The sequence below is a fragment of the Hippocampus bargibanti genome, linkage group LG16, assembly GCF_051943395.1.
Source record: "Hippocampus bargibanti isolate YZ-2025 linkage group LG16, ASM5194339v1, whole genome shotgun sequence".
Classification (NCBI taxonomy): Eukaryota; Metazoa; Chordata; class Actinopteri; order Syngnathiformes; family Syngnathidae; genus Hippocampus; species Hippocampus bargibanti.
The window spans coordinates 10,233,296-10,256,881 of NC_142749.1; the positions used below are offsets into that span (position 1 = coordinate 10,233,296).

At 45.4% G+C, this 23,586-nt stretch overlaps 1 protein-coding gene across 1 annotated transcript; it reads left to right on the forward strand.

Moving 5' to 3' along the window:
• Positions 1–223: 223 nt before the first annotated feature.
• On the forward strand, positions 224–23,544 carry LOC148886400 (forkhead box protein O1-A-like). Its single transcript, XM_089016431.1, has 3 exons — positions 224–880; positions 16,847–17,038; positions 19,566–23,544. Exons 1-3 carry the CDS (start codon positions 365–367, stop codon positions 20,658–20,660), a joined length of 1,803 nt encoding a protein of 600 aa, XP_088872557.1. The 5' UTR covers positions 224–364; the 3' UTR covers positions 20,661–23,544.
• The last annotated feature ends 42 nt before the right edge of the window (positions 23,545–23,586 follow it).

Genomic DNA, 23,586 nt, shown 5'->3' on the forward strand with positions numbered 1-23,586 from the left:
TTATAAAAACATTTTATGATCGAAATTGTTGAAGATTGGTTTATCACTTTTAATGGGATAATCCACAATCAGTTCCATTCCTGGAGAAGATAACTTGAGTCGTCTCCTCGTTTCGCCGAAGAACCCAGATGACCGAGCATGTGACAGGACGTGATGGCATCATCTCACTCTTCGTGTGGGCTGTTCTTGTCACGGAGCGCCACGCTTGAGAAGTTGAAAACCAGTCAGGGGAGGATGCTGTGGACGTCACGTTAGATTTAAAACAACCCACTGTAGACCAGATTACCTTGTTTGGAATCCCTTAAAGACCTGACATTTATTATCATTCACGTGAAACTCGAGTGCATGAGTCGGAGACAGTGACATGGCTGAGGCTCCAGCGCTCCAAGTAGACCCGGACTTTGAGCCTCTCACCCGGCCGCGTTCTTGCACCTGGCCGCTGCCCGAGCTCATCGACCCGGCAAGCTCCGCCACATCTTCCCCAGCTCCGTCGGTGCAGCAGGAACCGTCCGGAAACGGCGACTTCTCGCGCAACCTATGCTTGTTGGAGGAGGACCCGGAGCACGAATTGCACGTGTCCCACTCTTCGGGGATGCACCTCCACCAACACCCTCAGCAACAACCCCCGCAGATCGCGCCCCAGCAACCTCACCAAGTGGGGCCTCCTGGCGCGGCGCCTTTGGGTAGCTCCAGCCAAAGAAAGAGCAGCACGTCCCGTCGCAACGCTTGGGGCAACATGTCCTACGCCGATCTCATCACCAGAGCCATCGAGAGCTCACCCGAGAAGAGACTTACACTCTCTCAGATTTACGACTGGATGGTGAAAAGTGTCCCTTACTTCAAGGATAAAGGTGACAGCAACAGCTCTGCGGGGTGGAAGGTGAGTGCATGACTGCGAGCAGGTACGAATGTAATGAGTTCATATGACGTGGTGAAATGACATGCAAACAATAAGAGGCATGATTAAGGTACTGCCAAATGCACTTACATTATACCAAACCATGAGAAATGCTTATGTTACTTTGAGCAAGGGATCAAACCCTCCAACACATTTTGAAATTAATTATGATTGTGAGTATGACTTATTATTTATCATGTCATATAGTCTATAGAAAGTTAAAAAAAATAGAGCAAATGATATATTGGCAAAACGGTGAAATGATGGTTGACCTGAGATCAATGTTACAATCTCAGTGTTTGGATATCCTCCCAATGATTGTGTGGGTTCTCCACATGGTTGCTTCCTCCCAGGAACATCCAAGATAAGTTCACTTGAGACTCTCGGGCATCAGTCTTAACTTTTTAAACTGTGACCTGCATCTTGGTTCTTATAAATTTCAATAAGGAACCCGTTTCGTAGAGATTTCTGAAGAAAAAAAACAAATTGTTTTTCTCATTCACTGCCAGACATATGCAAAAATGTGTCCACTTTAGTGTCAGGGTTTTTGTCATTTTCACTCAAATTCCAGGACCCACAGAATATTGAGTTTTAGGACTACATACACATTCAATGCAGCATAAGAAACCTTAGACTCTCTTCTTTCGTCAGAAAAAAAAGAGTTAATTCATAGGTTATGTGGGTCTGGAGTCATCTGAGCTTAAAATGGGGGCGGCTCCATAAAAGGCAAATGCTGCCTCCTCGCGGAAGTGAAAAACATTGCCAGAGGTCTGACCAGCGCTTTATCGCAAGAACAACCAAAACCTGAACAAATTCGAGAATGGCGCTCCACGTCATATTTTCAATTCCCGGAAAAAATCGGGAATGGCAGCGAATGAGTTAATTGTTATTTTGAATTAATATCCTCATCTATGTGAAGACACTGATCATGTGAATTATTTCTCATTATTTATCAACATGAAATAGTTTTAAAAAAGAAATATCGGTTTAAATTTTTGAAATTCTACAACCTTAGGATATCACATCTAATTGCTCGTAGGCTATTTTTAGAACAGGGCTGCTGACCACTCATGTGATTATTGGGGCAGCTACCGTTTGCTTGTGACCACCATATTTTTGACCTCTGCTCTAAATTGTTCTTTGATGTGACTGTGATTGTGCCCCCTACTCACAATCACCCGTGAGAGGCTCCAGCTCACCATAATGACCAACCTGCCGAGTTAAAACACAATGTGATCATGGGCCTTGTGATCACTTTACAAATATAGGTTTCAGTGTCTTATTGTATTGATGCTCCAATTGAGAAGGATGCATTTGGTTAAAATTGCATATTTAATGCACCTGTCCTGATCCCATATGATATAAAAACATAATTTTAGTGATCGGTAACAGGCATCCCCCAGCCTTATGTAATTCTTGAGTTATATTTGTTCATAGGTATAAATCTTCATATGTATTTTTTTCCCTCTAGCACAAATAATCTCTTCATTGTGACAACTCATAATGGACCTCTTGGTCTTGGGGGGAAAACTAGCATTTCCACAGCAGTTTCCACAAAATCTCCCCTAAAAGTATACCATCGGAGACAAGGATATTTGCCCTGAAACTGTTTGGCCGGGTTAAATTAAAAAAAATGCATATCCATAAGATGAGTAACTCATTCACCGCATTCACATGAAACATTCACAGCACAAATGTGTAAAAATGTATCCACACCTGTGCTATGGTTTTTGTCATTTTCACTCAAATTCCCAGACCCACAGAACATTGAGTTTTAGGACTACATAAATATTCAATGCAGCGTATGAAACCTTAGACTCTCTTCTTTCATCAGAAAAAAAGAGTTCATTCATAACTTATGTGGGTTTCTAGTAATATGAGGTGCAAGTGGGGGTGGCTGTGCAAAAGGCAAATGCTGGCCCCTTGTGGAAGGGAGAAAAACCTTGCCAGAGGTCTGACCAGCGCTTTTTCAGCACCCACCTCCCCCTCAAGAAAAAACAAAACCCGAACAAATTTGGGAATGGCGCTCCACCTCATATGTACAATTCCCAAATAAACTTGGGAATGGCAGTGAATGAGTTAAAATGCCCCCTGAATAAGAAACACCCTGTGGTCAACCTTTTTAAATGTCAACATTGTCGCACACACACATCCTGGAAACCATCTCGTGTCAGGAAATGCCTTTGCTATCAAATATAGTTTCCATTGTTTAACCCACTGGAAGAATGAAAAAAATCTAGATTTGTTTGAGCAGACATTCACATCGAAATATTGACGCAACTAGAAATGCAAAAATCATGCCGTAATCTCTTCATAGCTTCACGTTGAACAATGCAGGAGTTGACACCAAGAGTTCAATCACTTTTGGTGAGTTGTGTGTCGGACGGAAACGGGGTTGGCAGAAGGAGATGCCGGGAAGAACGTCAAACATCCTCCATTCCTGAGCTTTGTGCTCACATCCTCGTAGGCCTGTCTTGTAGAGTTTCCTTAGCGGATGCTACAGCTCAGAAAGAAAGAAAAGGGTGTACTTTATTGCGTCACTTCTACCTCACGCCTTACTTTTTACCCAAGTTTAACTTGATCAAAAAAATAACAAAAAGATACTCTGCTAAATGTTTTTAGTTGATTATTTGTTTAAGTTGTACCATTGAGTGCCGATTCCTTTGCATGATTCATCCCCAATGGCGTTCTTTAGCTAGTTCATTGTTTTAAGACTAAGAAGATAAACTGCACAACACCTCCTATCTCAATAAATCAATTGTGTGGTGAAACTGAGTGTGAATGCTGAAATGTTGAATGAAAAAAAATCTAGATGCATGTGGAATGATATTGAATTATATGGATTTTTATTAAATGCAGTGAAATGGGGAATCTATGGTAAACATGTTGGAAACCGAAAGGCAAATTAAATGCATGGATATTTATAATATAGATGTTCGAACAGGGACCGTATCAATCTGGCATGTTGAAATTCCCACTGGGAATGAATGTAGAATTCCTGGTAGAAAATACTGTACAATACATATTGAGTAAAAAATAATAATAATAATAATAATACATTTTATTTATAAACACCTTTCAAAACGCTCAAGGTCACTTTACAGTCACAGAATAAGTTTTTCTGTGGGTGAGGGACCCGCGCCATGCGTTCACTCAACCCGGAAGTAACTCAAATAGAGAGAAAGCTAGCTAATACATAGATAGCTAATAGCCAGCTAGACCGCCATATATCAAATAGATACTGTACTTTACTTTGTATATTTAGATCGATGCATGGGTGGATATAGCACTTTAACAACAGCTGAAGCTGTAACAAAGCGCTTAACGTGGACAACTATCATAAACACGAAATAAAGCAGTCACAAAGATAGTAGAAAGCGCCAAGGAGTAAAACTACGATCAAGTCTGAAGCTGTTGAATTCTGGACAAACTGAATTTTCGGATTGAGAAAAATTGTATCAAGAAAGATTTTAAACAAAGGACAAACAGGTAAAATGATTATTTCATGTCATCCTCATCAAGGAAGAACAGTTCAAGCTCTAGTATTAGTTACAACCCGACAGCTCTCCACTTATCCACTCTATTGTTGGCACGCTCACTGGGCCTCGGAACTGCTGTTAATGGTTATTTTTACACTTTCCTGTAAAAAAACACGGCAGTCCCCCCACAATGAACTATGACGCATTTCCTGGCGAGTGGATGGAAAACAGTGCCATGTGTTAACATCCCCGCCCAGCAAAACATAAGGCTCCGGTTTGGAAAAAGAGGAGGAGGAATCTATAACCCAGACTGTACATGTTTTGTCAATTTATTTACTCTTGCAACCGTTTTATTCCATTTTAAACACTTCTGAATGTTATGCTTTCCCTTATTTCATTTGCTAATATTTTGATTGAAGAATTCACATGCTTGAGCATTCCAGTGAGTACTGACAGATAGAGGGCAGGCAGTGACTTTGTTGTGGATGCAGGATGTTGGGTTTGATTCTAAAGCTCCGCCTTCAAATGTGGAGAAAAGGACGAGGGCATTGCCGTTGTCTCGAAAGCTTCTCGTTGGTCTCAGTTGACAGCGCTTTGCCTTTCCTCTCCAACTGTTGCACAATCTCAAGATGTCTTTACCGCCAGAAATGGCCCTTTGCTTTGACCGCAATGTCAGCAAAGCTATTGTTTCCTCAAATAAGGAGGCGTGAAGAGTCTGAGTTCCCCTGAAGCCGATCCCGGCAGAAATTTGATAATAGGCGGACTGCGCCCTGAATTCACATTGGATGCACTTTAGATTGGAGAACATCAAAAACACCGTTAGTTCTTCGTCTCTTCCAGTGGTAGGCCGTGGATTTCATTGCTACGCCTTCAGTAGTGCTATGTCAGAATCAATCCTGAATGAAAAAAAAGTGATTTACTACAAGTCCACTAGAGGGTACCATTAGCCAGGAAATAACAGACTGACCTTTCTTAATGATGTCCGTTTCTTCTTGAAAAGTCAATCTTTAAAATGGTTTTAACAGTAAATCTGCAACCAAATCCATTTCTTCTCCTCCTTCAGCCATTGTGGGTTGACAAAACCGCTATTAAATCAAAACAACTATATATTTGCTTATGCAGCTTGCTCCCGATACAGTGGGCAAGCTCTGGCTCGTATGCTTTTGTTACTAGCGACTTGTGATCAGAGTAGTTTTTGTAATTTATGAATGACTAGTGACTATCCAATCATAGTTTGCGAAAACTCTGACGTTGGCCAGTGCCTTCAAGAAGGTATTTGTACCACTTTTGGGTTGCCAACTCGAAATCTGATTGATTAGAGCAACAGTTTGATTGACACATTTGATGCGACAGGGCCCGCAGAAGTGATTGTGAAGGCGTCCAGGTAGATTTCTGACCCTGGTAACAAATGATGGCTGAAATGTAATTGGCTGAATGTTTAAATACAAAACACATATCTGGAAGCAGTGCAATAGGGGAAAAGTAATGAAAGGAAGCTGAAGGACAATTTGGTATTATTTAATAAGAATTCATGGATAAAATATAATTAACATCAGTCCATGATTCCGATTTTTTTAAAGCCCAACAGAGAAGGCTTTGCAGGCCTTGACGGTCCGCCACTGATCCCTTCATTTATGTGCAGTCTTTTGAACTGATGTCCTCTTGTGGCACATGTGGGCAACAGAGGAACTCATGGCACTTTTAAAAGATATTTTCGAAACTCATCATGACATCCTGGCTTATGAAAATACCACTACTGTATATAAGCACAAACCACAAGGGTACGTAACCAGGCAGAGCATTCAAGTGTTTGCATTTTGTACAATGTACATTTGGTGCAACTATGATTTTTATTTGAAAGTGTTCTGACAGTTTTGAGTGAGTAAATAAATAAATAAATAAACAATATTTACCTCAGATCACATATATATATATATATATATGGTTGAAGTTTTTATCTCTGGTACATATTTTTGGCTTAGGACATTCTGTTACACGGTGCTGATGACAAATAAGATATGAAGTTGCCCGTTGAATAAATGTCAGCCAATCGTCTTGGGAATCACAAGGTTAAAAGAGGAGAGGGCCGCCTGGGAACTGAAGAAGCCCGCTGAGAGTATAAAAAACCCCATGAAGAAAGGGAGGCTTGGGACAGGGGCCCCTTTTTTTTGAACAACTATTCTGGCTTGAGGGAAGGCGGGAAGCACACAGCTGACTCAGAGGCCGGCATGCAGTCTACTGTCGACCCATGTGTGAGTCTGTGGAATCCTTGGCATGTGTGCTCCTGCATTGTCCCTTCGCATTTTCGGAACAATAATATCCCTCCCTTCCTGCATTGTATGTTCACATCAAGGACCGTGCCGTAAAAACAAAACACAGCCTTAAAATGCATTTGTTTCCTTTAAAAACCTTTATTTTACATCTCACAGATTTTTTATATCAAATAATCAAATAGCACTAAAGGAAGGAAAAACTTGAATTTCAATAATTGGTTTACACATAAAAATAACCACTGGAGAGCATCACCTCCACTTTAGGGTAACATCAGGCCGGACAAAGAGTTTGTGAGATAAGCCTTTTTGAATGTGTGCACAAAACACATTTTAGAAATCCATTTTTAGTAGGCTGTCATGTCACTCAACTACATGTGGCCTACTCATTGCACATATCTCTCATTCGTCTTCTCAGTGCCATTCTCATGTGGTGGTTGAAGTTGAAGGCTACTCGTTGGTAATGATTTACAGGCATGTGGCTAGAGAAGATGAAGAGTCCTCAATTTTCATCTGATTGGTAGTGCAAAAAAAAACTAAACTACTGGTATATTTATCTGCTGTGTGTGTCACGATTTGCAAGGTAGTGGTGGTGGTAGTGGACCCCAAAAATGCAGGCAGGACAAATTGGATTAACTAAAGTCAGCAGGAACAAAATCTCAAACAACAAAGTCATCAGAACAGAAAGGTCCAAAGTAACAAACAAAACCATGAGTAAAACGTGACAAGATGAAACAAACCTGACAATGTGAAACAAACGATGACGTGACACTGAATGGTTATGCCGGGAGTCCTTTTAACTGCCACTGATTAAAACGACCAACACGTGCAGCTGCAGGTGGGACCCTACAGTGCCACCCGTTGGTCACAAACTGAAATACGACAGTATGACTCAAAACGCAACCCATTTATTTATGTAATTGTTTTTTGGTGTGTTTATTGATGTGTTTATGTATTTATTTTGTTATTTATTTATTTATCTAACAAGCTTGGGCCACCTCACTCTATTTTTAACGGCACTTCATAAATGACAAAAATGGCAGAAGGAGCGACCTGCAGTCACTGACAGGAAGTGGTTCATCCCTTGACGGCAACATCTCTAAACACCAAGCTCTTTTGCTTTCACCATATAATATTTGTAACTTGTAATAATAGCCAAAAGAGGTTATGGTGCAATGGTAAAATTAATTGCTGATATACAGTAATACATACATTCAACATCAATGAAAAGGTTTCTTCAGCCGTCATCTGTACTTCTTTGGACCACTCCTATACGACTGAGAGATTACACAGACTATATCAATGTCAAAGCACTTGTATTGCTCAGATTCTACTAATCACTCTAACATTTCTGTTTTAGGGGACTCATCTGACCTGTGTCTGATTAGGTCTAGTGCTGAATACAGTTTGCACAACACCTGTACAGACCGCATGTAGGTCTAATTTCACTTTGGCTGCACCTGACCCCGCAGAATGGGCCCTGTTCGTTTGCTCATCCTGGAGCCGTTACTGCAAGCCTCATGCTTGGCTGCACAAGGAGCAGCAGCTGTGTCAATGAGATTGTTTTCAGGTCTAGTTGTAGGGGTCTGAGGCTTTAGATCGATAGGTACCGGTAGATAGATTGATCAATCGATACACTGGAGATGGGTGGATGGTTGGATGGATGGATACCGCAGATATATACCGCAGATAGATAGATACAGTGGATACCGCAGATAGATAGACACCATAGATTAAATAGATAGATAGGTCGATACCGGAGTTCGATATGTAGATACTGTAGGTATATCGATCAGGAGGTACAGTAGATAGGGCATATCTGCTGATAATGATTTGGGTGATTAAAGGAGATACGATAGTCGATTATTTAGCCATCCTGCGCTACTGCAAATGGTTTAGCGGCACGTCACATGCACACTTTGTGCCCCGACGCATGGCATTCTTGAATCCTCACTGAAAATACCAACAGTCAGCAGCAAAGAAATCTGTCCCATTTCAGATGGCCATGCACCAGCTGACCCGAGACCTTGGACAAGTGGGACGTGGTCACATGCAAATTGAAGCTCTCCTTTTACCCTTTACAGACATATGGTAGTTGAAAGGAACTATGTGATATATTTAGCGATTTCCTGCGGTAAGAAACAAAGCCGGAATATTCATTTGAAATGCAATTGTCGCTCTCAATGGTTAACAAGATGATGATGAATGTTCCAAATGGACAGAAGGAATCACAGCTCAAATTGCTCAAATAGGGTTTGTCACTAAGTATTTCTCCTTTTCTAATGTAGCCTTGCAAATGTACCTTGGTGTGCACAAGTAAATCAATTTGTGAATTGGGACACATTCAATGCATTGGATATTTAAATTATTTCAAGTAGTTTCAGGGTGATGGGCTGAGCTATGTGATTTTCAAAAGACGTGCGGCGTCAATGAAACATCCAGGCCACATTAGGTCAGGCTTTCGGGGCGCTAATGTCTGTGACTGGGGCACCTCTTGAATTAGCGAGGCAGGTTGAGGTTGTCATGATCTGGTTGGCGACCAACGGGGGGCGCTGTCGGCCCCGCCTGCACCTGCACAGGTGCTGGTCGTCCCGATCAGATTGGCGACCAGCGGGTAGAGACGTCAGCCCTGCCGGCAGCCTCGCAGGTGCTGGTCGTTATAATCAATAACACTTAAAAGGACACCTGGCACGATCATCCGGTGCCGATTCATTGTTTGTTTGCTGCTTGGTTGCAGCATGCATCGTGTACGTGTTTGTTTAACCTTGGCGGACTTTTACACTTGGTTTTCTTTTGCTACTTTGTATTTTTTCCATTCAGATCATTTTGATGTTTTACATTTTGTTCCTGCTGACTTTATTTTAATACAATTTGTCAAACAACCTCCTGCTCCCTCCTGCCTGCTTTTTGGGATCCGAACCCGCCATCACCACCTCGCAAAACGTGACAGAATGAATCGGCCAACCATCGGATCCCGCAGGTACATCGGACCCGTCTCATTTCCACCCTGTGCCTGACAATGCTACGTCCACGTTAGCGCAAGCCTCGTCGCGTTTGAATCGCGTCACTCGACGAGCCGCAACGTCCACGTAAACGTCCGGCCGAGACCTCCTTCCAGGTGGCCGTCCAGGGTGACCCTGGGTGACTGGCATTGCACGCCCACGTCCAGCCACGCTGTCGTCGTGCATGACGAATTGAGTCTCATCCACGACGAGCCGTGCAACGTCCGCGTCAACGTCAGTCCGAGACCCCACTCACCGCTGGATCCCGGAGCGGCTCTGGACTGGTCTCGTTCCCCCGGAGCCGGGCAGTTCACGCCCACGTCGGCGTCCGGCCGAGACCTGTTCCCATACGGCCGTACGGGGTGCCATTCTACGCCTGGCAGTTCGGCGTCCACGCAGAGCCATGCGCCGTCGCGTGAACGTGCGAGAGGGATCGCACTCACGCCCACGACGATCCGTGCCGCGTCTTCGTCCACCCCAGGCCGAGTCCCGTTCCCATCAGGCCGCCGCCCGTCGTATGCTGGAGAGGCAGCGGTTGCCCTTAAAGAGTTTGATGGTTCTCTTTATTTGTAAGTAGGTTCGTTGTCAGATCTCCCAGGCAGGTGACGCGCAGGGCTTGATCGCGGCGTGGAGTTGAGCAAGTCGTGCCGTGATGTCCGTCCGACGCCCGGCGTGAGCCGGGCGTGAGTCTGAGCTGATTCTGCCCCGTGGTTCGCCCAATCTCTCTGTCCCGCGACAGCTCCTTTTATACAATTTGCAAGCGTGTGCTATGCGTCAGGGCGATACGCACATCAAGGAGATCAAGAAATTGAAAGACATGAAAGTGTTGAAAGGCGCACTTCAAAATCATACACTCGTGTGACGCAACAGGGCTCCCCTCCTGGATCCGAAGTCAGTGAAAGCGATGAAGGAAAAATAAATAAAAACAAGTCATTCTGCGACATGGTGAGGCCAGGCAAGATGACGGTCACCGGGCGTGGCAGGCGTCGGTTGGGAGGTTGCCGAGGAGGTTTCGTGGTGTCTGAAGTCGTTGTACGGGAGCACGGCAAAGAGTGCTCTACGACTGCCAGTTTGAGTCGATCGATGGAAACTTTCCTCGCGGCCGTCGAGTCGATGCCGGAAGGTCTTCTCACCGTGAGTTGTCGGAGAATCGATGAGGGATTGTGAGGACGAAGGTGCGTAGGGTTGGCCATGCTGCCGAGCACGGACAGGCCGGTCATCGGCGACGGTGGCGATGATCGCGTTGCCATGGCGCTCTGCAGGACGCTGAGGAAGAACGCTGACGTCGGCGGCCGTGTCGGCCATGAAGCGTCTTCCCGAAGTCCGATCGTGGACATAAGCGATGTCCAACGATGTCCGATCGTGGACATATACGATGTCCGATCGTGGACATAAGCGATGTCCGACGATGTGCGATCGTGGACATATACGATGCAGCTAGTTGCAGAGTTGCCAGGCGAATTGGACGATGTTGGCCATCAGGGTGCGGCAGGTTTCACGGTGGGGTCGGGGCGCCCACGGGTGGTGGCGGCCCATCGGGAGCTCGGCTCGAGGGGTCTTGCTGTGAAGATGCCGGGTTCCCAGGCGGCTGGGAAATCTGGTTCTTTCCATTTGGAGAGTTGATTGGGCTGAGGAGGAGGGAAAAAAATCCTCCTGGCTGGCTCGCCAATAAAGAGTTTGATGGTTCTCTTTATTTGTAAGTAGGTTCGTTGTCAGATCTCCCAGGCAGGTGACGCGCAGGGCTTGATCGTGGCGTGGAGTTGAGCAAGTCGTGCCGTGATGTCCGTCCGACGCCCGGCGTGAGCCGGGCGTGAGTCTGAGCTGATTCTGCCCCGTGGTTCGCCCAATCTCTCTGTCCCGCGACAGCTCCTTTTATACAATTTGCAAGCGTGTGCTATGCGTCAGGGCGATACGCACATCAAGGAGATCAAGAAATTGAAAGACATGAAAGTGTTGAAAGGCGCACTTCAAAATCATACACTCGTGTGACGCAACAGGGCTCCCCTCCTGGATCCGAAGTCAGTGAAAGCGATGAAGGAAAAATAAATAAAAACAAGTCATTCTGCGACATGGTGAGGCCAGGCAAGATGACGGTCACCGGGCGTGGCAGGCGTCGGTTGGGAGGTTGCCGAGGAGGTTTCGTGGTGTCTGAAGTCGTTGTACGGGAGCACGGCAAAGAGTGCTCTACGACTGCCAGTTTGAGTCGATCGATGGAAACTTTCCTCGCGGCCGTCGAGTCGATGCCGGAAGGTCTTCTCACCGTGAGTTGTCGGAGAATCGATGAGGGATTGTGAGGACGAAGGTGCGTAGGGTTGGCCATGCTGCCGAGCACGGACAGGCCGGTCATCGGCGACGGTGGCGATGATCGCGTTGCCATGGCGCTCTGCAGGACGCTGAGGAAGAACGCTGACGTCGGCGGCCGTGTCGGCCATGAAGCGTCTTCCCGAAGTCCGATCGTGGACATAAGCGATGTCCAACGATGTCCGATCGTGGACATATACGATGTCCGATCGTGGACATAAGCGATGTCCGACGATGTGCGATCGTGGACATATACGATGCAGCTAGTTGCAGAGTTGCCAGGCGAATTGGACGATGTTGGCCATCAGGGTGCGGCAGGTTTCACGGTGGGGTCGGGGCGCCCACGGGTGGTGGCGGCCCATCGGGAGCTCGGCTCGAGGGGTCTTGCTGTGAAGATGCCGGGTTCCCAGGCGGCTGGGAAATCTGGTTCTTTCCATTTGGAGAGTTGATTGGGCTGAGGAGGAGGGAAAAAAATCCTCCTGGCTGGCTCGCCAATAAAGAGTTTGATGGTTCTCTTTATTTGTAAGTAGGTTCGTTGTCAGATCTCCCAGGCAGGTGACGCGCAGGGCTTGATCGTGGCGTGGAGTTGAGCAAGTCGTGCCGTGATGTCCGTCCGACGCCCGGCGTGAGCCGGGCGTGAGTCTGAGCTGATTCTGCCCCGTGGTTCGCCCAATCTCTCTGTCCCGCGACAGCTCCTTTTATACAATTTGCAAGCGTGTGCTATGCGTCAGGGCGATACGCACATCAAGGAGATCAAGAAATTGAAAGACATGAAAGTGTTGAAAGGCGCACTTCAAAATCATACACTCGTGTGACGCAACACCCTCTCCACTGACCGTTCCCTGGCGAGTGGACCTTTTGGGAGACTGTTGGGACTTCTGGAAGCAGCCCCTTGAAGGGGGGGTACTGTCATGATCTGGTTGTTGACCAACGGGGGGCGCTGTCGGCCCCGCCTGCACCTGCACAAGTGCTGGTCGTCCCGATCAGATTGGCGACCAGCGGGTAGAGACGTCAGCCCTGCCGGCAGCCTCGCAGGTGCTGGTCGTTATAATCAATAACACTTAAAAGGACACCTGGCACGATCATCCAGTGCCGATTCATTGTTTGTTTGCTGCTTGGTTGCAGCATGCATCGTGTACGTGTTTGTTTAACCTTGGCGGACTTTTACACTTGGTTTTCTTTTGCTACTTTGTATTTTTTCCATTCAGATCATTTTGATGTTTTACATTTTGTTCCTGCTGACTTTATTTTAATACAATTTGTCAAACAACCTCCTGCTCCCTCCTGCCTGCTTTTTGGGATCCGAACCCGCCATCACCACCTCGCAAAACCTGACAGAGGTGAGGTCCATCTGAGACGAGGACAATCCCTGACTGAGGAGAGAATGCGTCTTGCCAGGGACGAGTCACACAGTCCGTCATCTATTGTTAGAACTAATCAGAGGGTGTAGATGTTTGCATATCGTCGGTGATCTTGGCCATGCTTCTACTTGTTGCTTACTTATAGTTTCTGGTCTGTAAGTGAACTCAGATTTAATGGCTAATTTCCTGTTTGCATCCAGATTGAGGGAGGAAAATTTCTTGATTCAAATTAACACAGACACACTGAACATTGTTTTCATGCCATCTCACTCTCTCCATTTTGCATTTGCAGGATATCCTCGAGTTGGACCTCTTATTGCTTAAAAGCCTGTCCGAGAAGGGAAGTTGAGTCAGAAAGGAGTCCATTACAAACGAGTCTACATTCGACCTGTTTGCATGTCTTAGTCAGGAGCCTCGTGTTCAGTGGGCAATGAACTCATTGACCCTGGTCACATAGCATAGCAACAACATCTCACTCTCACTCACTCCTCCCCTCTCAACATGCAAACCCTGTAACCTCCACTCTGCTCTCATTTTTCGACTAAAATGTTCTCAGATCAAAGTAGACAAACTAGCTGTGGTTGCGTGTCGACAGTCATACAAATGAATAGACTGGCTGTTTTACAAGAGTCCTACGTTGTTGTTTTTTTTTTCTTCACATGAAGGCATGAGGGAAATCTTAAATTTCACTTTGGCGTTTATGAATACAAAGACTTCAAACTCATCGGCCCTTCATAAAACACGAAACCGCTTTAATTTAGCTATTGAAAAACAAATCAATCAGTTGTTTTGAACGTGAGCATCATAACATCCCTTGCTTGTTCAACCCTGCTGAATTCTGTGGTTGAGAACATCTGGCACCGCCGTACGCATAACTGCAATGAGCTGCTTTTGTCTCGTTGTGGCCGTGTAGGGGAACTTCCCCACTCTTATTTTTTTCATTCACCATGTCGTTGTCTGGTAGACATGTATTGTCATATTTGAACAATTTTGTCCTGAGGCACCTCAACTGTACAATACATCAGCGTGAGGTGCACGGTCGTGTTTTTTAGCCGTCCCCAACTGTGTTTTTTTTGCACGTCCCCAACAACCCTCCCATTCTGAGATTATGACAGGAGGCGCCGCTGGCTCCATTTTTAGACCCATATGGTATCATTAGAGAGCAGTTGAGTAACTAAATGAGACTTTAGGTGTACACAAGGCTAACTAAAAGTGGCTGTATACAAAAAAAAGTGAGCAATTTGGTCGAACCAAAGTAATCCAGTCCTCTCTCATTTGCAAAATACTTTGCAAACTGTACCCCACTGTGGTGATGCCTTACTCCTCATGAGTTAATTTCTCCTTTTTCAGAATCAGAAACATCTTTATTGGCCAAGTATGTAGAACACACAAGGAATTTGTCTCCAGTAGAACACGCTGCACTAGTATCATCATAAAAAAGACATGACAAATAAGTATGGAGGACACTAATAAATCAGAATCAGAAAACCTTTATTCGTCCCACAATGGGGAAATTTGCAGTCCACAGCAGCAATTTGAAAGGAGATGGGTTGGGGGTGGGGTTGGGTTGGGTTCGGCTAATCTAATCTAATTCCTTAATGTAAGTGGTACCTCTCAGGAACTAGTGTGAGACAATGTGAAAAGTATTAAACAGACATGGGTTCAAGTGAGTACAGAGCTAGAGCTACAATTTTTATGCCCGGATGCTGTTCCACAGGGTTGTGCAATATTGCAAAGAGACACTATACAGTTAGTATAGAGTATAGAGTTAATGGTTAGGGGGGAAGAAGCTGTTAGAATGGATTAGGTGTGCATGGGTCTGTAGCGCCTGGAGGAGCTGAAAAAGGTGGTGGGCAGGGTGCTGAAGGTCCAGTAAGATTTCACTCGATCTTGTCTTGATTCTTGCAGTGTGTAAGTCCTCGAGAGTTAGTAGGGAAGTGCCAATTATTATTTTTTCCCGCCGTCCTAACTTTCCGTTGAATTGAATTTTCTCTATTTCTCTGGCGGCCCCGAACCAAACCGTGATGGAAGAACATAGATTTGATTTGATGGCCGTGTAGAAATGTCGGATCACCTTCTGTGGCAGGCCATGCTTCATCAGCAGCCTCAGGAAGTGCATCCTCAGTTGGGCCTTTTTCAGGATGGAGTTGGTGTTGACCTCCCACTTCATGTCTTGGGAGACTGTGATTCCCAAGAACTTGAAGGTCTCGGCAGTTGACACGGGGCAGTTGGATAGTGTGAGGGCAGCTGTGGTGATGGATGTTCCCTGAAGTCCATTATCATCACTACCGTCTTGAGCCTGTCCAGCTCTAGGTTGTGTCGGCAGCACAAGAACTCCAGCTGCTCCACTTGTTGTCGGCACGCAGACTCGTCGCCGTCTTTGATGAGATCGATGACCATGACGCGAACTTTATGAATTTGTTAGCTGGGTGCGTCGAGGTGCAGTCGTTTGTGTAGAGGGAGAAGAGAAGTGGAAAAAGAATCCCGGTGGGGCTCCAGTGCTAGTGTTTTTTTTTCTTTTCCTCTGTGTTCATTTCCACTTTGGTGGAGTACTTTTGCCACCAGCAGATGGGTGGGATTGATATGTCCTGATAAAAGTGCTCTGACATCACAGGAAATATATGATCATCACCTCCTGTGAAGGTGTGGCGGGAGAGGGCACGAGGGAGGGACAGTGACAACCATAACAACTAACTAGATATTTCAATTTGCTTATATACCATTTGCAATTTGCCCTATAAACTATAGGGCACACCTGCAACAAATGAAAATCAGTTTCTAAATATAATATAGAAATATATCAAAGTTTTCCAAATATAGGGTGCACCACATTATCAGGCGCTACAGTAGAGGCTGGGGTTACGCACTACTGTACTTCTTCTACAGGGGGAAATTGAGTCAGTGGCTGCTGACAGTAATTCTGAGACCTATTGTGGTTCAATATTACTTCATATATAAGGTGCACCTGCGTGTAAGGTGATGGGTCATCTTTTCAAGAAACGTAAGGCTTTTTTTGCTGCGCCGTATAAACCGGAAAATACAGTGTTTTCAAACTTTAGTGGTGCTTAATACAAATCATCATCATATAGCAAATGTCCAGAGAGCAACAAAATATGTCCCCAAGTAGCCATAAATAGCATTGCTTTTTGTGTCCAAATTTCAAGGCGACAAACTGCAATAACATATGAAAGGACTGAAATGTTTTGCTGTTGTGAAAATTGTTTTCCCTGTACTTGCCATTAATGAATAATAAAGAGTTTCACGAATAGTCATCGTTGAAATGGAACCTAACTTAAAAGTAAAAAAACTTGCTTGCTTTGTAATTTATCAGTTCAAGTCTTTTTCCACAAGCTTATTAAGAATATTTCTGGCTCAAAATTACAAGTTTTGTTTTTATATTGCCAAAGACAGCCAACATCTGTTACATGCCCTCATTTTGTACAACGCTGAACACAGCAAACGAATCAATGGATGAATGACTAAATGAATGGAAATACCTGTGACATTCAAGTAATTTACCTTGCAACCTTTTCAGAACTCCATCAGACACAACCTTTCGCTGCATAGCCGCTTTGTGCGCATTCAAAATGAGGGAACTGGGAAAAGTTCATGGTGGATGCTCAACCCAGAGGGAGGGAAGAATGGCAAGTCGCCTCGACGCAGAGCTGCCTCGATGGACAACAACAGCAAGTTTGCCAAAAGCAGGGGAAGAGCCACAAAGAAAAAGGTATTGCGCAATTACGGTATTGAACATACAGACACTCCCCAACTTGCGAACGAGATACGTTCCGAATGGTCGTTCGTAAGGTGAATTCGTTCGGAAGTTGCTTCAGTGCTATATTTTGGATGGAATGTATGTTGAAGGCTTAGATAAGTACTTTGTATTTTTTCCATTCAGATCATTTTGATGTTTTACATTTTGTTCCTGCTGACTTTATTTTAATACAATTTGTCAAACAACCTCCTGCTCCCTCCTGCCTGCTTTTTGGGATCCGAACCCGTCATCACCACCCCGCAAAACCGTGACAGAATGAATCGGCCAACCATCGGATCCCGCAGGTACATCGGACCCGTCTCATTTCCACCCTGTGCCTGGCAATGCTACGTCCACGTTAGCGAAAGCCTCGTCGCGTTTGAATCGCGTCACTCGACGAGCCGCAACGTCCACGTAAACGTCCGGCCGAGACCTCCTTCCAGGTGGCCGTCCAGGGTGAAACTGGGTGACTGGCATTGCACGCCCACGTCCAGCCACGCTGTCGTCGTGCATGACGAATTGAGTCTCATCCACGACGAGCCGTGCAACGTCCGCGTCAACGTCAGTCCGAGACCCCACTCACCGCTGGATCCCGGAGCGGCTCTGGACCCGTCTCGTTACCCCGGAGCCGGGCAGTTCACGCCCACGTCGGCGTCCGGCCGAGACCTGGTCCCATACGGCCGTACGGGGTGCCATTCTGCGCCTGGCAGTCGACGTCCACGCAGAGCCATGCGCCGTCGCGTGAACGTGCGAGAGGGATCGCGCTCACGCCCACGGCGATCCGTGCCGCGTCTTCGTCCACCCCAGGCAGAGTCCCGTTCCCATCAGGCCGCCGCCCGTCGTATGCTGGAGAGGCAGCGGTTGCCCTCTCCACCGACCGTTCCCTGGCGAGTGGACCTTTTGGGAGACTGTTGGGACTTCTGGAAGCAGCCCCTTGAAGGGGGGGTACTGTCATGATCTGGTTGGCGACCAACGGGGGGCGCTGTCGGCCCCGCCTGCACCTGCACAGGTGCTGGTCGTCCCGATCAAATTGGCGACCAGCGGGTAGCGACGTCAGCCCTGCCGGCAGCCTCGCAGGTGCTGGTCGTTATAATCAATGACACTTAAAAAGACACCTGGCACGATCATCCGGTGCCGATTCATTGTTTGTTTGCTGCTTGTTTGCTGCATGCATTGTGTACGTGTTTGTTTAACCTTGGCGGACTTTTACTTTTGGTCTTCTTTTGCTACTTTGTATTTTTTCCATTCAGATCATTTTGATGTTTTACATTTTGTTCCTGCTGACTTTATTTTAATACAATTTGTCAAACAACCTCCTGCTCCCTCCTGCCTGCTTTTTGGGATCCGAACCCGCCATCACCACCTCGCAAAAACGTGACAGAATGAATCGGCCTACCATCGGATCCCGCAGGTACATCGGACCCGTCTCATTTCCACCCTGTGCCTGGCAATGCTACGTCCACGTTAGCGCAAGCCTCGTCGAGTTTGAATTGCGTCACTCGACGAGCCGCAACGTCCACGTAAACGTCCGGCCGAGACCTCCTTCCAGGTGGCCGTCCAGGGTGACCCTGGGTGACTGGCATTGCACGCCCACGTCCAGCCACGCTGTCGTCGTGCATGACGGATTGAGTCTCATCCACGACGAGCCGTGCAACGTCCGCGTCAATGTCAGTCCGAGACCCCACTCACCGCTGGATCCCGGAGCGGCTCTGGACCCGTCTCGTTCCCCCGGAGCCGGGCAGTTCACGCCCACGTCGGCGTCCGGCCGAGACCTGGTCCCATACGGCCGTACGGGGTGCCATTCTGCGCCTGGCAGTCGACGTCCACGCAGAGCCATGCGCCGTCGCGTGAACGTGCGAGAGGGATCGCACTCACGCCCACGACGATCCGTGCCGCGTCTTCGTCCACCCCAGGCCGAGTCCCGTTCCCATCAGGCCGCCGCCCGTCGTATGCTGGAGAGGCAGCGGTTGCCCTCTCCACCGACCGTTCCCTGGCGAGTGGACCTTTTGGGAGACTGTTGGGACTTCTGGAAGCAGCCCCTTGAAGGGGGGGTACTGTCATGATCTGGTTGGCGACCAACGGGGGGCGCTGTCGGCCCCGCCTGCACCTGCACAGGTGCTGGATGTTTAAGGTTTATATAAGTATGTTTAAAGCTTATATAAGTGATCTGTATTGGTTTGTACTGAAAAATCAACATTTAATACAATATATGAGAGTTCTCATCGCGCCTTACATCTGTGTTAGCGGCGGAAAGGAGCACAACTCGGAAAAAGGCGCGCAATAATGACTCTAACTTATATCTCTGTCCAAACATTTTTCGACATACCCGCAAAAATGTTTGTATGTACTGTACTCGAATGTTCGTAAGTAGGGGAGTGTCGTCTACTTTTTTTTCCATTGTCAACTTTGCTGTTTCTATGATGCATGATGTCCCTACATTGTGTTGGAAAAATATGACTTTGTTTTTGTTGTGAGTCAAACATGTTTTCCTTTCATCCAGATGGCTCTTCAAGACGGGGCAGAAGCAGGAGCAAGCAGTCCCGGTTCCCAATACTCCAATTGGTTGGGAAGTCCAAGCTCCCACAACAACGAGGACTTTGAGTCCTGGGGCTCTTTCAGAACCCGTGCCAGCTCGGACGCCAGCACCCTGAGCGGCCGTCGTTCACCTTTCTCCTCCGAGCAGGATGAGCTTGGTGAAAGTGAGGGTCACCTTTTGTACCCTGGGGGGAGTAAGATTGCCCCTCTCCTTCCCAGCCTGTCTGAAGTGCCTGGATCCATGGGGGGTTCAGAGATGGTCATGGAGAATTTGGCCGATAACATGAACCTGATGTTCCCGAAAAAACCCCAACTGGGTTCAGACTCCTCTAATGTTACCTTGCTTCAGAGCGGTCCCTATAACAACCCCCAACAAGACTTCCGAAAATGCATGTATCCTCAGGCCAGGATGAATTCACTGCATCCGTTACGAGAGAACAAGCAGGACTTTGACACTTATGAGAACCAATATATCTGCCCGACTGGCCTCCTTAAAGAGCTGATGTCCTCAGAAGCCGACACAAGTCGAAACATGATTCCCTATAAGGAGTCACCAAGTCCTCATGTCGGGAGGGGCCATTGTCCAGTGCCCACCTATGACAGCCAGAGACAATTGGGGAGCCGTAATGGCAGCAAAATGATCCATCCGGCTCACAGCTTGCCCGCCCGTCACGTAAACCCGCAAGCTTTACATAATCAGCCTCCTCCGTCCTCGCGGGATTTGAATAGCGACAACATGATCCCTTTGACCAGCCTGAACAGTCTTTCGGGGGGCCCTCGTCAAAGGTCGAGCTTGAGGACACACATGCAACTGTCACGTGCTCACCTGGACTCCACTTGTGATTTCATGGCTCCCTACCGCAGCATCAGCGGCTACCGGGAGCTTCACCCACACACTCCTCATCAGGAGCATCTGCCTAGCGATCTGGACAATATGTCAATTGAAAGGTTTGAATGTGACATGGAGTCCGTCCTTCATGACACCCTCATGGATGGCGGGGCGCTGGACTTCAATTTTGACCCGGCAGCCGCGTCTCAAGTATTCCCCCAGAGGGTGTAGACCACCACACACACAGCTGGGTGTCAGGCTTGAGATCATTTGTGATACTCCACAGAGTAGCTTGTATTCAAGTTGTTGTCTTCAGTTGCCATGGTAGCTCTATCAATGCAATACATTGCATTTAAATGTTTTTGTTTTGCTTCTGAATAAATACTGGCAAGCAGTACTCTATTTTTAACTTTGGTGTACAGATGGAGGACACTGATTCGCTGTGGCAACCCCTTGAAAAGAAGAAGGTGTACAGTGTACAGTGATACCTTGGCTTACGAACTTAATTGGTTCCCAGACAGTGTGTCTGGCGAAAATTGTGTATCCCAAAAAATAATTTCCCATAGGAAGCAATTCAAATGACAATAATCCGTTCCCAGGTCCCCAGAAAACCCAATTTTCTACTTTCTATTTTCTAAGCCTTAAAACTACACAAAATATACCTTATTTTATGTATAATAAATGTGCTATGGTATTATAATGAAAGAAATAAACTGTATTGTATGATAAAGTCGTTTTATTTACCTTTGTGATGGTCGTTGATGGCTTGATGGAATGGAGTGGCTGGTTTCCTCAGCATTAAACACTTGATGAGGAACGTAAATTTCTTCGTTCACCATCTTGAGGAATGATCCCTTGTAGGTGCTTTCTCTGCGATAATTTTGTCTAATTCCTCATCAATTGTGTTCTATTTATCTGGGTTGATAGCTTTTTGCATCAAGTGTATAGATGGCTTGTGCGGGTTGTTTGTGGAGCCGGAATGATGGGATATTTTAACCCTGCAGTCTACACTCCGTTTGAACTATCAAAGTTGACAATCTCTCACTGTCCTCTGCCTGTCTCTTTAATGTTTAAACCACCTCCCCTCACTGCTGCGTTCTTGACCAATCACCGAAGACTGGGGGCGGGGAATAGAGGACAAAAACAGTCGGCTGCCATTTTGTTGTTAGAAGAACGGGCTCGTTCGCGAACGACACATCACTCATTGAGGCAGCTCCGTGTACGAAAAAAGTTTGTATGCCAAGGTAAAATGTTCATAAATTTTACATTCATAAACCGAAAAGTTCGTAAGCCAAGGGGTTCGTAAACCGAGGTATCACTGTATATGAGCAGTTAAGTGGCGAATTTTAAAAATCATTTTGTGTTGAAGTGAATTTCTAATTTTGAAATGGATATGATAGCGAGGAATGGCAACATATGACATACTTCTGTAAAAAGCTAAAGAAATCGATTTAGTTTAACAGCAATGGAAGACCGTTCATTTTCCATCAGAGGTTTTAACTTTATTCGTCTGCCATCTTGCCTTAGCAATATCTAGCCATAATTACCTTGCATTTGTTTCAGTGGGTTCCAAAATCGTGATCGAGGATTTCTCGGGCTTTTTCGTGATCCCCCGGAAACTGCCGAAAGAGATCATCTAAAGTGTATTTACCCACGGTGCATTGCAGTATTTACCATCAACATGGCGGATGGTTGCAATATGAAGCGTGACAACAGGAGTAAAACTCTAAAATACCTTAAAAACAGGCAGCAAACAAACATATTCTCGTTTTTTAAAAGACAATCGAATAAGTATGCGGAAAGTAGTGACAATCTGTTGCAGCAAACTGCTGTTACTGATTCAAATTTCGTGGATAATTGGAAGAATTCAAACGCAGATGAAACTTTGGATAGTGAAACGTTGCCGCCACAAGAGAAATATGAAAACTGACAATACAGGTATGGATTATTTTGATGTCGAAAACGCACCTATTACGAACGTTGGTGATAATAATAATAATTATACGAAAAATGTGTTTGTTTAGTTTATGTATGAATAAATTATTTGTCTTCAATTAAAATTGTTTTTGATATATTACAAAAATAGATTTTACTCAAATAATGATTTTTCATTTGGAATTTCGAAATATGCTGCAATGAATGTACTTTGGTTTATTTCAATCAGTTTTGTATACTTTGGCAATGTAGTTTGATCCGGCCCTATCAATTTTAGATTTTCAGACACATTTTTTTCCCAGATGCATCCCTCCTACTCTATTCAGCGGCCCCCATATAAGATTTAGACCCCTGTGTTTACATCAATGAAATCTATTATTATTATTATTATTATTATTATTATTATTATAACACGTAATTTACAAATGTAATTTTTTTGTACTTTTGACTGGTGACCCTTTATTCTCATCAAAAGTACAATAATAATGTTTTCTAAATGTGTCTTGTCTTTATGCCAAGATGAGAACCATACAGAGGCTTTTGCCTTGTAGTGCATACATTGAGTTCATAAATGCAGTAAAATTATGCAGACGATTGCAATAACATTTCAGGAATTATTCTCCCATTGTTTTTTTTTAATCTGGAGTGTGTTTTCATGTCAAATTAAAGTGATTCTTTTGATTAGAATTGAGCAAACATGTTATTTTAGTTGCACATTTTAGCAGCGACAGTTGACTGTCTAGTATTTGGTGTTCATCTCATTCAAAAGAAATGCCAATTCACGGTGTCTGCATACACTCGCTGAGACTATTGTACATACTGAGTGCTTCAGTCGGTCATATCCATTCGTTATATATATACCCACATGTTGTACTTTATGTGTGCTTGTAAGCATTTGTTTTTATGTATCTTAATTCAAACTATAGCAATATATATACGAACCTTCAATACCTCAATTTTTACCTCTTAAATTTTGAAGGGAATATATTGCCCCATCTGTCTTGTTATTTACTTTGTTGTACATATATTTTTGTTCAAATCGAAAGCGGATTGTTATACCTAGATATGTTAAGAATCTTGTCTGCCAAAGGTGTATTTTGCGTACAGTATGTTATTTGTAAGATGATTCTCACCATTGGTTTCTATCGTAACTATTGTTTGCCAAGAGAAGAGCAATAAACTAAAATGTAAATGATTTTGTAAAATGATTTTCATTTGTCTG

Coding starts and splice junctions, on each gene's coding strand:
- LOC148886400 (XM_089016431.1), top strand. CDS start 365: ATGGCTGAGGCTCCAGCGCTCCAAGTAGACCCGGACTTTGAGCCTCTC. Junction 881..16,846: donor ACAGCTCTGCGGGGTGGAAG/GTGAGTGCATGA, acceptor CAACCTTTTCAG/AACTCCATCAGACACAACCT. Junction 17,039..19,565: donor GAAGAGCCACAAAGAAAAAG/GTATTGCGCAAT, acceptor CCTTTCATCCAG/ATGGCTCTTCAAGACGGGGC.